This window comes from Camelina sativa, chromosome 17, assembly GCF_000633955.1.
Source record: "Camelina sativa cultivar DH55 chromosome 17, Cs, whole genome shotgun sequence".
Lineage (NCBI taxonomy): Eukaryota > Viridiplantae > Streptophyta > Magnoliopsida > Brassicales > Brassicaceae > Camelina > Camelina sativa.
In genome coordinates this window covers 17,811,653-17,824,754 of record NC_025701.1, presented here as the reverse complement: position 1 = coordinate 17,824,754, position 13,102 = coordinate 17,811,653, and the positions used below count along the sequence as shown (strand labels likewise).

The window sequence follows — 13,102 nt, the reverse complement described above, 5'->3', positions numbered from 1 at the left end:
GGAATGATGGATGGGTGTTTCAATTCCCCTTATGCTGTTGCAGTATAAGAGGTATCAATCCTAAATGAGTGTTTGTGAACAATTAAGATATGCATATGAATCTAAGTTAAGACAAATGTGAAGATTGTTTGTCACTAACAATCCTAAGATGGAAATGTAAAATGCAGAAAATAAACTACAAGAACTAAGAACTAGATGCAAATGAAACTGAATGATTGTAACAGTAATGAAGCAAGAACAGAAATAGGAACTACTACTAATGAACTAATGCAAGACAGGTAATGAACTGAAAACTAAATGAATGCAACTAAAATGAAACATGAATGAAACAGGACAATCACAAATCATAAACAAGAATTCTAGGGATGAACTCGAGCAAGCACTCGACTGAGTGTAGGTCGAGTACAGGGTCGAGCTAGAATAATCCGGAAAACAGAGCAATGCTAGAAAAACAGAGCAACACAAGAACAAATCAAACAACAAGCAAGCAACAGGATTAAGACTAAGATATCAATAAACAAAGAAGGCCTTGAGGAGGGATTCATGGGCTAGACTAATGAATGAGGCTATCACACTTTGGCCAACAAATCTCAAGCAAAGCTTTGAGCTAATCTCTAGACACATTAATCTAAGACAAGCTTCTTCCACTCTCATGGCAAGAATCAATCAAACCTATGCATCTCTAGACTTGTTCTCACAAAGTAAAGAATCTACACAAGCAGGCATTAAGCAATATGTCTCATACCAAGCAAAACCTCTAATCTCTTAGCAAGCAAGATGGTAAGCTCTAGATCTAGCCTTATCTATGCCTCTTAAACATTGGTGTGATGCTAAGAAGCTTAAGATCAGATCCTACCCTCTCAGATATAGGATCAGCATTAAGAACATCTACCCTAGAAGAGATCTACAACAATCAAGCTTGACCAAAGCAAACAAACCTCAAACAAAGCCTAGCCTAACCCATCCTCAAGATCCTAAGGAAACTACTCACAACAATACATGATGAACAAAGTCAAAAACCCAGAAAATATTGAAACTTGCATTATCAGAAAGATGAAACAAATATCTTCAATATTAATGAAAGGATCAAACTCAAATTCTCAATATTAAGAAAGTTATGAAACCAACAATATTGAGGAATTTAGTCTTTTTCAAGTACAAAATCTAAGAAAAATAAAAGTGCAAAAGGAATAATTCCCAAAAGGGGTAAAACTAGGTTTTGAGAATATCTAAAAAGCTGGACTCTTTTGGTGGCTGCAGGTACAAGGCTTTATATAGGAGGGGAGTGGAAGCCCTAAAAATACAAAAAGTCAAAGTAGTCAACGGCTCGGTCAACTCGACCAGTGCTCGGTCGAGTGGCTTGGTCGAGCTGGCTTCTCTCGTGCAATCTCCACTCGGTCGAGTCCTCCTCAGCACACGGTCGAGTGTCTGGTCGAGTGTGCGGTCGAGTTGGACTCTGGACCTTGGTTCTTCAGCCTTAACTTCCTTGTTTCCTCCTCATGATTGCTTCACATCTCTTCTCCATTGCTTCCATGCTCCTTAAGCTCCAAAATCATCTGTTTATGCATGAAAAGATGCAAATGCAATGCAACTAAACTCTAATGCATGATTGGTCCTAAAGCTATGCAATAATGGTTAAAATGGATAGCAGAAGATGCAAAAAGTGTGAATAAACTAAGGGAAAACATGGTAAAATATATGAACATCAGAGGGGTTTCTTCTTCTTCCTCCTCTTTTCTTTACTTCAGCCATCAAAATCGAGAGATACAAGGACGGAGATGAAGATCTAGGGTTTTCTCGATTGAGAGCAATTGAGATCTTGGGTGTTGAGGAATAAATGAAAGAAGAAGAGAAATAAGGTATTAGGGTTTTCTCGGGGGTGAAGATGAATGCGATTTGGGTTTCGCCGTTTTGTTATGACCCAAATACATCAGTCGGTAAAGAGTAGCTGTTTATTCGCAACGTTTGGTGACTGTAAAATTGGTCGCCAAATTAGTCTCAAATTGGCGACCACAGTGCTAAATTATGCATTAGTCTCGAATTAGCGGTTATTAGGCGACTGTTTTATTTTAGTAGCTATTGAGTAGCAAAATAATTGCAATGCAGTCGCTAAATTTAGTGACTGTGCACTACAAGAAAATAGTGTTACTGCTATGCTAAAATTTGTTGCAATAACTCCATATCTTGTTGCAAATTTGAAAATGCAATAAAACTGAGACACTTTTTCTATTGTTGCTATATGAGCGTTGAAAATTGGTATTTGTTGCATATATGTTGCAAAATTTGCAATAAATAAACTCATTGCTATATTGTCGTATTAATGCAACATTACTTTTGTAGTAAATTTGTCGTATAATTGTAACATACGTTTGCAACTTTCATTTGTTACAAATTATTGCCACATAAAAGTGTAGAAAATATTATTACAAATTTGTAACGAAGTAATATATTGATATATGTGTTGTATAAATGCAATAATATTTATGCAGCAAATTAATGGTATAATCACGACATTCTAATGCAACTATATATTATCGTAAATAAATGCTACGTAAAATATAAAGCAAAAAATGTTACAAATATTTTTCTATATTTTTGAATCACAATATTTTCTATTTTTTGTTTGGCACATGATTTAGTAAAATTATAATTGTTTATTTAATACTTTCTTCTATTAATATATATTATGGATAAAAAATAATAGGAAAAAACTAACCATAAATAAGAACCAAGTTCAGAATAAAAACTCATAACTAAAACATCGAAGAAACATAGTTGTTCACAACAGTAGAGGATGGATGGAAAACAACATGTCAAACATTTTCTCTAATCCTTCAAGCTTGTTGAGCCTCTCTCTCAATTGCATTCTCTTTATAAATCTCCGAGCCTCATTATTTTCCACATGATTTTCAAAAGTGACTGACACTCCACCGTTGACTGAGAGTTCTCTGAGAGGAGAACCTAGTCCAAACACACCACCGTTTGTTGCCTTCACAATCTATAATATATGATAAAAAAAAGTGTTTGTGAGACAAAAAAAATTAATGACAATTTATACATACCGAACAAAAACAAAAGTAAAACAAACCAAAAGCTAATTATGTGAAAGAGAAACACAGAACTATACCTCAAAAAAAAAATCGATGGGGCAAATATAAAAAAAATTGGATATATGATATAAAACAAAATCCAACTAGTTTCTACCACAAAAAGCATCTGTCTAGTTAATGAGATGTTATACTACTTCACGAGAAAAGCTAATAGCTAATAAAATATTATACCAAAAATATAATGGATCAATGGAGAAGTGTGTTTAGTTTGGAGAAGAAGTCGTGAGTGCTAATGTGTTGTATTTGATAAACTACGTCATTTTAACTATATATAAGTAGAGAATAAAATAAAATCTTTGATACTAAATAATAGTGGATTTATCAAAATCTTTCAAGTATTATTGAAAATAAAAGGAGGTAACAAGCGGGAAGAAGCTGAAAAATTGTTTATTGAACGTAAATATGGGAGTTGGGTAGTTATCCAAATTATTTTCATATGAGTTGAAAAATTAAAAAAAAAAAGGAAGTGGCATACGGTGGCAGGAAGGACAAATATTGCTATGATATGGAGATCTTTGTTTTGATATTTCTATCATATCATAAAAAAGGATTTCCCTAGATTTTAGTCTTGTATCAAAACAAACTATTCTATAAAACACTCTAACGATTTCTTTTGTTTTTTCTTATCCTTTTTTCTAAACTAAAATAAAGCAAGAAGAAAACATGAAAAATTTATCAAAAAAAGTGAATACTCAAGGGATGTTTACATGATAAAATTATATGTTGCCCACAAGTTTGATTTAAACAAGTCATATGATGAACAAGATAAATTAGAGAGTTTGATCTCAACAAGAAAACTGGAAAAGCTTTGGTGTTGGATATGTTGATGGTTTATTTACCCATGCTTTATTATCTTTTTTATTTTTCCAAGTTTCTGTTGGGTTATTTATTTAATTTTCTTCTATTTCTCAATGTAAAACATGATCAAACTAATAAAAGATGGAATTATCATATTTTATATAAAAAACATATATCAGACGTTAATAAATTTACAAAACATTAGAAATATTATAGATATAATATATTTTTTAACTAGTAATTGAGTTATAAAGATGATATATATTAAGATAGTTTAATAGAAAAAATGTTGCAAAAGAGTTATAAATTGTTGTAAATACAGTAACAAATGTGTAAATTTACTAAATTTTCTTGCAACATATCTTGCAACATATTTTACTAAATTTTCTTGCAATATAGCCACAACTCATAACCGTTGAATATTTCTTGCAAAATTTGTAAGACATTTTTGTATATCGCAATAATGTTGCTAATTTGTAATGAAAAAATGCAACAGACAGTTTTGTCGCTATTTTGCAATAAATTTGTAATAAAATTGTTACGTGCATTCATCATTGCAAATATATAGCAAAAAATGTTACAAATTCTTAACAAATACGATCATTGCAAAAATATCATTGCTATAACACTATTTTCTTGTAGTGTGTGTTTTAAGTCGCACCTTGCAATCGATAATTCCATTTTTTCTTGTAGTAGGGCTTGGAGTAAAATAATATGTCTTTGTGGGTCGAATTTACTATGGTTCATTTTGTTGACTCCAACAAAGGAAAATATATATATAAATTTACCCTTATTGGCTCTCGTTAAACTAATATCATGCAATTGGAGTTTATAATATCCTATTCATATTATCCAATTTGTTTGGGGACACATGAATGCATGATTATCTCTTTGGTAATCTATAAATTTCCTCGTACAAATCATATAGATTAAGAACATAAAGGAAGAATAACTCTCTTCTTTCTTGCTTAAGAAAAATAACTCAAACTCAAGCTCTCTCTCTCAAATCTTTTAAGGCTTACACCTTGGTAGTTCTTTATATATAAAACTCAAATACACTTTTCCAAAACCAATTAGGAAATATGACTTATTTAGATAACTCCTATAAGTCTAATATGTATATTTGAATATCTTTCAAATATACTTAGCTTGGGCTTTAAGCTACTTCAAGCTTATTCCAACATTCTCCCCCTTAAGCTTGATGCTACTCTCACTCACATCTTGAACTCCAATAAAGCCCCTCATTTCCTTGAACTTGATTCTTCCAAGTAGTTTTGTTAATATGTCAGCCTTTTGCTCCGATCCAGGAACATGTTCCACTTCTATGAGTCCTTTCTTGACACACTCTCTAATAAAATGATACCTCCGAGGTATATGCTTACTTCTTCCATGAAACACTGGATTCCTTGTAAGTGCTATCGCTGATTTATTGTCCACAAGAATTTTGATTCGCTTACTAGGTGATCCGGTGACTTCAACAAGCAGGTCACGAAGCCAAATTGCTTGCTTAGCTGCTTCGGTGGCTGCCATATACTCGGCCTCACACGAGGACATTCCTACTGTATCTTGCTTTTGACTACACCAAGTGATTGGACTACCACCAAAGTAGAATATGTGACCGGCTGTGCTCCTTCCATCATCTTTGTCAAGGTTATGACTACTGTCACAGTAACCAACCACATCCTTGTTCTTGTTTCGCTCAAAGACAAGACCCAGTGATGAAGTACCTCGTAAGTATCTTAAGATCTGCTTCAAAGCGGCTCGATGTGATGTCTTTGGCTCATGCATATACAACTCAATACACCAACGCTATAAGCTAAATCTGGTCGTGTATGTATCAAGTATCGTAGACATCCTATAATCCTTCGGTAACTCTTCTCATCACTGCTCTTCTCCTTCTGAGATTTCGACAATTGCAGGTTCATCTCCATTGGTATATGTGTCGAATTACATGTATCCATTCCTGCTTCAATTAGAATTCTCTTACCATACATCCCTTGTGTTAAGCTAGTACCTCTCTCATGTTGGTGGACTTCGATCCCAAGGTAGTATGTTAAGCTTCCCAAGATCACTCATCTCAAATTTTGTTCCCATCACTTTCTTAAACTCAAGAATTAAGCTTAATGAGGAACCAGCAACGAGTAAGTCATCTACATATACACACACTATAAGTAGCGACTCTCTCTCCTCCTTTTGATATAGTGATGGCTCTTTAATACACCTACGAAACCCCAAATCTCTGAGTATCTTGTTCAGCTTGTCATTCCATGCTCTAGGAGCCTGTTTCAAACCATAAAGAGCTTTGTTTAACTTGTAAACCTTGGTTTCTCTTCCCAAGACTTCAAACCTTTCTGGTTGAGTGACATATACCTCCTCCTTCAGTTCTCCATGAAGAAATGCTGTTTTTACATCAAGGTGATGTATTTCCCAACCATTCGATGCTGCTAAAGCAATGATAAGTCGAATTGTTTCCATGCGAGCTACTGGAGCAAACACCTCATCATAATCAATACCATGTCTTTGCACACTAATCGAGCCTTGTACTTGTTAATACTACCATCAGAATTGCGGTTTATTTTGAGCACCCACTTCAAGCCGATTGGCTTAGCTCCGACAGAAAGATCAACCAGGTTCCAAGTTCGATTTTTCTCTATAGATGATATTTCTTCCTCACATGCTTCAACCCACACTTTAAGTTCTTTCGCCTCCTGGAAGTTCCATGGTTCCTCATTTATTACCATCAATAGTCATTCACACTCTGTTTCAGCCATAAGTACGTAATCATTCAAGTAGGTTGGTCTCGTTCTCGTTCTTGTTGACCTTCTAAGCTGCTCCGGTGAACCATGAACTTCTTCATCACTCCCATATTCATCATCTTCATCTTCGCTAAGGTTCTCAACCTCTATAGCTTCCTCTCCGTCATTAACGTCTTCACTCATTTCTCGAGAGACGTTTGTATTTTCTTCTGTCTTAGTCTCTGTTTCGATCTCCCTTATACCTTTATTTCCAAATTCTCCTATACCAATTTCAAATGCTCCAGAGTTTACACTTTGTTTTCTTTTTGACATATTCCAACTCCAACTCTTCCCTTCATCGAATATCACATCTCGGCTCACAATGATCTTCTTACTGTTAGGATCAAGAAGCCGGTAGGCTTTAGAGCCCGGCTCTATTCCTAAATGCACCAGAATTCTTGATCTATCATCGAGTTTCTTTCTCCCAACAGCCTCTGTTCGTGTATAGGCGATGCATCAAAATACTTTAAGGTGGCTGAGATTGGGCTTGCTACCTTTAAACATCTCGAATGGAGTTGAAATATTCAGAGACCTCGTTGCTACTCGATTGATCAAGTAAGTTGCGTGCCTCACTGCCTCTCCCCATAGATAATTTGGTAAGTTCATGTGCTTTAAAATGCTCCTAGTCATCTCCAAAATGGTTCGATTTTGTCTCTCAACAACCCCGTTTTGTTGAGGAGAGTAAGGTGCAGTCAATTGCCTATTGATGCCGTGTAGACTGCAATAATCTTGGAATTCAAGTGACACAAATTCACCACATCTATCAGTTCGGAACATTTTGATCACCGTCTTCGTCTCTTGTTCTGCAAGTGATTTGAATTTCTTGAATTTTTCAAAAGCCTCACTCTTCTCTTTCAACAGAATCGTCCACATATAGCGAGAATAATCATCAATGAGCACAAACACATACCTCTTGTGAGCTGGTGTAATCGGTCCGCAGAGGTCTCCATGGACTAACTCAAGAGCTTGTGTGGCCCGGTATACGGTTGCTTGAGGGAAATGTTTTCTGGTTTGTTTGCCAAGGAGGCAAGACACACACGTTTCCTTCTCAATTGTGATACTTGGTATACCGGTCACTAACTCTTTATCAATTATCATCTTCATTGTATCTAGGTTAACATGACCCAAACGCGCATGCCATGTACTTGATTCAGCCGATTCTATTAACTGTAGACACTTGATAGCTTCGACTTCCAATATGACCTTATATAACCGATTCTTTGACCTTGCTGTTTTCACCAACAGTTGACCCATTCGATCATAAAGCATAAGTAATTCTTCCTTCATTCGAACTTCACATCCTGCTTTGGTAGCTTGACCAAGGCTCACAATATTGCTTTTTAAACCCGGTATATAGTAGACATTGTATAGGACCTTTACAATTTTCTTCTTCCCAGCCTCAAACACAAAACGTATGGACCCTTTTCCTTTTATATCAATCCTAGAATCATCTCCAAATCGCACCTTTCTTGTAATAGTCTCATCAAGTTCACAGAAGAACGAACGATCTCCACTCATATGGTTGCTTGCACCATTATCCAGATACCACATGTTAGCTGCATCAGCTTCAGCTTCAAAGTTGCTTGGTTTTATCTTTTTCTCATTAAGATACACAACTTCGTGCATCATCAATCCTTCGGCTTATTGCGTCTCATCTTCCTTCTTTTCTATTGTCTCCTGAAGCTTAAGCAGTCTGTCAGGACAATCCGATGCATAATGACCCAGCTTGTCACACTGATAACAAGTTATCATCAAGGTGTCCCTGTCTTGGCCTCGTCCTTGGTAACCTCCAGAGCGTCCACGACCTCTTCCTCTCCAAGTGTAGCGACCACCTCTGCCTCTTCCTCTGTTTCCTCCATAACTACCGGGAAAGGCCTGTTGTGTATCGGTATTAACATACATCAGTTTGTTCTGCTCTTCCTGTTGTTCTTCATCTTCTTTGAATATTCTCTCCTCATAATTTTTCAACCTACCAACAATATCCTCAAAAGTGGTGGTCTTTAGATCAAGAACTTGTTCAAGAGCTGCAACAATGTGTATATATTTTTTTCTCGGCAAACTTTTCAGGAATTTCTTGACAAGCTTAGATTCTTCAATGGTCTCTCCAAGAGATGCTGATTTTGAATAGATCGCTGATAAACTTCCCACAAACGAATCGATTGTATCAGTTTCTTTGATCTTAAGTCGGTCGAATTCTGCCCATTAGGGTCTGCAACCGAGCCTCCTTTACTCTCTCAGCTCCTACATGTCTCGCCTTGATTTCATCCCAAACTGCTTTTGCTGTATCAAGGTGTCCGATTTGAAGGGTTAGATCTTTGGGTATTGACTGAAACAGCAGAGCGATTGCCATATCGTTCTTGTCAATGTTCTTCACGCCATCTTCTATGGTTTCCCAAACCTTATTCACCCTAAGAGTAATTCTCATCCTCATAGCCCAGACGGTGTAGTTAGAGGAATTCAGCATCGGACACTTAATCGAAGAAGGTCCACCTTCTTTGGATTGAAACTCGACATCTTCAAGCTTTGGTTCGGTCATCATGAATGAACAAAGCTCTGGTACCAAATATAGATTAAGAACACAAAGGAAGAATAACTCTCTTCTTTATTGATTAAGAAAAATAACTCAAACTCAAGCTCTCTCTCTCAAATCTCTTAAGGCTTACCATACCTTGGTAGCTCTTTATATATAAAACTCAAATACACTTTTCCAAAACCAATTAGGAAATATGACTTATTTAGATAACTCCTATAAATCTAATATGTATATTTTAATATCTCTCAAATATACTTAGCTTGGGCTTTAAGCTACTTCAAGCTTATTCCAACAAATCAAATCATGAGTGATAAGCGAGTCATTAACCATTCGTACAAGTGCAACATGGAGTGGTAGTGAGTTTGATAGGTTTGACTTTGAGGACAGGGTTTTGCTCGAAAAAGTTGGCCGGCCGAAGTTCAAAGCCACTGGATAGAGTAGGCATAGTCGGAAAATCTTCTTGGCATGGGACGTGGTGGAATCCGACGGTATACCACATCACTATATCTTTCTTCTCTATTTCCCTATTCCTGTAGCATACAATTTATACATATAGTTTATCGTAAGGACAAAATAATATCAAAATTTTAAAAAATAAATGCTGTTAATATTTTTTTAATGATTTTAATTGTTTTTAAGAAACATTTCAGGTGTTAATATGTTTGTAATGTTTTAGAAAACTTTATTCTTTTCATCTAACTTGATCATTATATTAAATAGGGAGAGAATTCTCGATGTAACTCGTTTTTGAATTGTGATTACATAAGTAATAAAATCATAATAGAAGAACTGAGAATTATTTGGAATAGTATGTTTTAGAAAATTTTATGTATAGTTTTTTTGATCATTAATCTATAATATCCTTTACATAAATTAATATAATTCTTATGTCAAATTAATTTCGTAAAGCAAAAATACTATTTTTATACGGATATATAGAAGGTCAAAACAGTAACTTTTTTTTGTTATTTGATTACTATAATATGATACATACACAATTTCCGTAAATTCAACTTCAATTTTTTGAATTTTTTATCAGCTCATGTTTTAAGCGAGCGGTGGAAATTTGGAATATATCGTAATTTAAAGATTGATTCTCTAAAATCTTAAATTAACTTTTTTTTTTTGTAATGAAATCTTAAATTAAATTTGATTATACTGTTATTCAAACCATACAAGGGACGTAAAAGAATAAAATTTTAGTAGAGATTTTAGATTACCTTTGGGACCATACGGCTAACGTGTCGTCGCCTTGGCTCCGATCTGTATACAAACCGCTAGTCCACATCTCTGATTTGTTATAAGGGGTGATCCACATGTTATAGTTGGTGAATGCTGCTCTAATCTGTGGGTAATCATCTTGAGTTAGAAGTGTGCCTGAAACCGGCCCCGGAAATAAACGGTATCCAACCTCATTGCCATGCTTCGTTCTCCGATCAGCGTTAACCACCACAAACTCTTCCACATTAAGTCCTAGTTTCACCCGAGCCTCTGCCTCGGTTTTCGCCGTCTTTTGCTTCGTAGTCCAGTAGCTTTTTCTTGGTGTGTTAACAGATTTTGGAGCCTTGGTCACAAGTTCCGTACGGACAAAAGAATTGTTTGTACCATCGATGTCAAGATCAAGACGGAATGTCACAAAATGGTCGTGATTGACTCCGACAGTGTTGTCAGCAATAAGTGTCCCATGGATATCGTCTTCTTTAATCTCTGATGTGTGAACATATTCCACCGGTTTAACTTCTAAAACACCGGTTAAACCGACCTAGGCATATGAAAGCCGTAATATTATATAACAGGTCGATTTGAGAATATCAATTATTTTATTAAAAATATATTTAATGCAACATTTTGTTTGTAAATTATTGTCATAAAACAGTATTTTCTGTGGGTGGGTTCGCATTTAAACTTTTGACTGATATGTTTCATGAATAGTTGTAAATATTATGGTTCTTTTACTGTATTAATGTACAAAAGGAGTTGTATATCAGAATTAAGTTTTTGAAAGACGTTTACCTCCATTTTGATGGAACCACTAGGTTTGAACTCGTAATCAATAATGTAGTCGTAGTTTCCCACGGTTGTCACCATACGGGCTACAAGACTCACGTCCGGTCTAACCTCTGTGATCTGCATGCATGATAATGTAAATATACTATTTATCATTGTATGATGTATAAAAAAGGGATATGATTCGTAAATTATAATTTATTACTTCTAAGCCGGGAACCTCAACTTCTGTATGTCGCCACATGATGTCTCCAGCGTGCTTTTCAAAAATACACATAACATTTGATATTTTTGTAGGAGTTCCATATTGGCCCGCAAAAATACCATCCATGAAAGCGGCACCAGCGGGACAATCGTTGTACGGCTCAAGGGATACAGCAGACTGGCCGCAACCGAATTCACCACAATCTAGGTACGTGATGAAGTACCAATCAGCACTTGGGTCCATGTAAGGTACAAAAATTTCCGACACATGGCCTTTGTATAGGACTTGCCGGTACTTGTTCATGTCCATGTCGAAAATGGACGCGAGTGAGATGACGAGGCCAGCTCGAACGTCGAATGACATGTGAAACTCCCAATTTGCCCATCTATTTCACAACCATATAAAACAAACTGATAATCAAATATTAATTAAGTTTTCATTTTCAAATTTACTGGGAAGCGTTTACGCATATTCTTTCCACAACATGAAAATGATGTTGGCTTAAAAGTTTGGAGTTCTTTAAATCTAATCATCTAAGTAGAAGTAATTAGTTGTTTGGATGATTTAAGGGAAATAATTTATAAGAGTTAATTTTATCCGACTTTTAATAATTGAGTTTTACTTTCTCGAGGACTTTTGAGATTTCACTTATAAATATCTCTCGGTAGATGTAAGTGAGAACAACAACTTAGAAAATTTTGGGAGAAAAAGGCTAAAATTATGTTACTATTCACGCTGAATAATTATTGTTTCCAAAACCTTATCTATAATTGTGCGTGCGGCCAAAGAGACAGAAAGAGAGAGATCCTAGTACCTCACGATGTGACCTTCAATCTTGAACCCTGGACCGTTGGGCTGAAAAAGGACAGCGTTTCGAAGCGCCGGGCCAAACGGCGGGTTGAGCTTTGAGAAACGGAACTCCGTCCCGTTAGCCTTCGGCAGAGGACTCGTGAATCTGTCCTTAAATTTCGTTACCTTCATTTTGTCAAGGTTTACTATTATTGTCAGTCCTTCAATAGGTCTAAGATACGTATTCACCGACCCATTAAGGTAAAAAGGTATTGTTTTTATAAGCCTCTCCGTCTTCGTCTCTCCGAACCATCCCATCGTTGAGGAGGTGACCACAACCTCTGACAATTTCAAGCCACGTCTCCTGATAGAGTCACGGAACGGCTTGAACTTGTGAACAAGTTCGGTTGCTGCTTCTTGCTCGTCAATAGTGAGCATAGGGTTACCCTTCCCTACGTGGATTTTGTCCGAGATGATGGCTCGAGAGGAAAAGTCAACAACGATTTCTCGGGTCTTTCCGCTATCTCGGGCGATAATGAATGCCTGACGTGGCGGTGGTTTGACGTTTTGGTCCGGTGATGAATGCCACGATAGGACTAGGGACTTGTCAGGTTCATTGAGACCCACGTATTGGAAAGTGAAGTTGTATTTCGGACCGACTGGGTACGTTTTCTTGATGACGTTACGGACGAGTTTTAGTTCAGTCCTAGTCAAGGGATCAAAGGGGTGAGGCGGTCGGATGAAACTTGAGGAGGAGATTGCGAAAATAGAAGAAAAGATTAAGATGATGAAGTGAAGTCGAGCCATTGCTATGTGATTTTGATGGACATGGGTTAAGTTCACTTATATAGCCACCAATTTTTTT

At 36.2% G+C, this 13,102-nt stretch overlaps 1 protein-coding gene across 1 annotated transcript; it reads right to left on the bottom strand.

Moving 5' to 3' along the window:
* LOC104757533 (primary amine oxidase) lies at nucleotides 9,289-13,069 on the bottom strand. The gene is made up of 5 exons (XM_010480283.2): nucleotides 12,263-13,069; nucleotides 11,449-11,833; nucleotides 11,250-11,363; nucleotides 10,457-10,998; nucleotides 9,289-9,766 (listed from the first exon to the last, which is right to left on the bottom strand). Exons 1-5 carry the CDS (start codon nucleotides 13,042-13,044, stop codon nucleotides 9,559-9,561), a joined length of 2,031 nt encoding a protein of 676 aa, XP_010478585.1. The 5' UTR covers nucleotides 13,045-13,069; the 3' UTR covers nucleotides 9,289-9,558.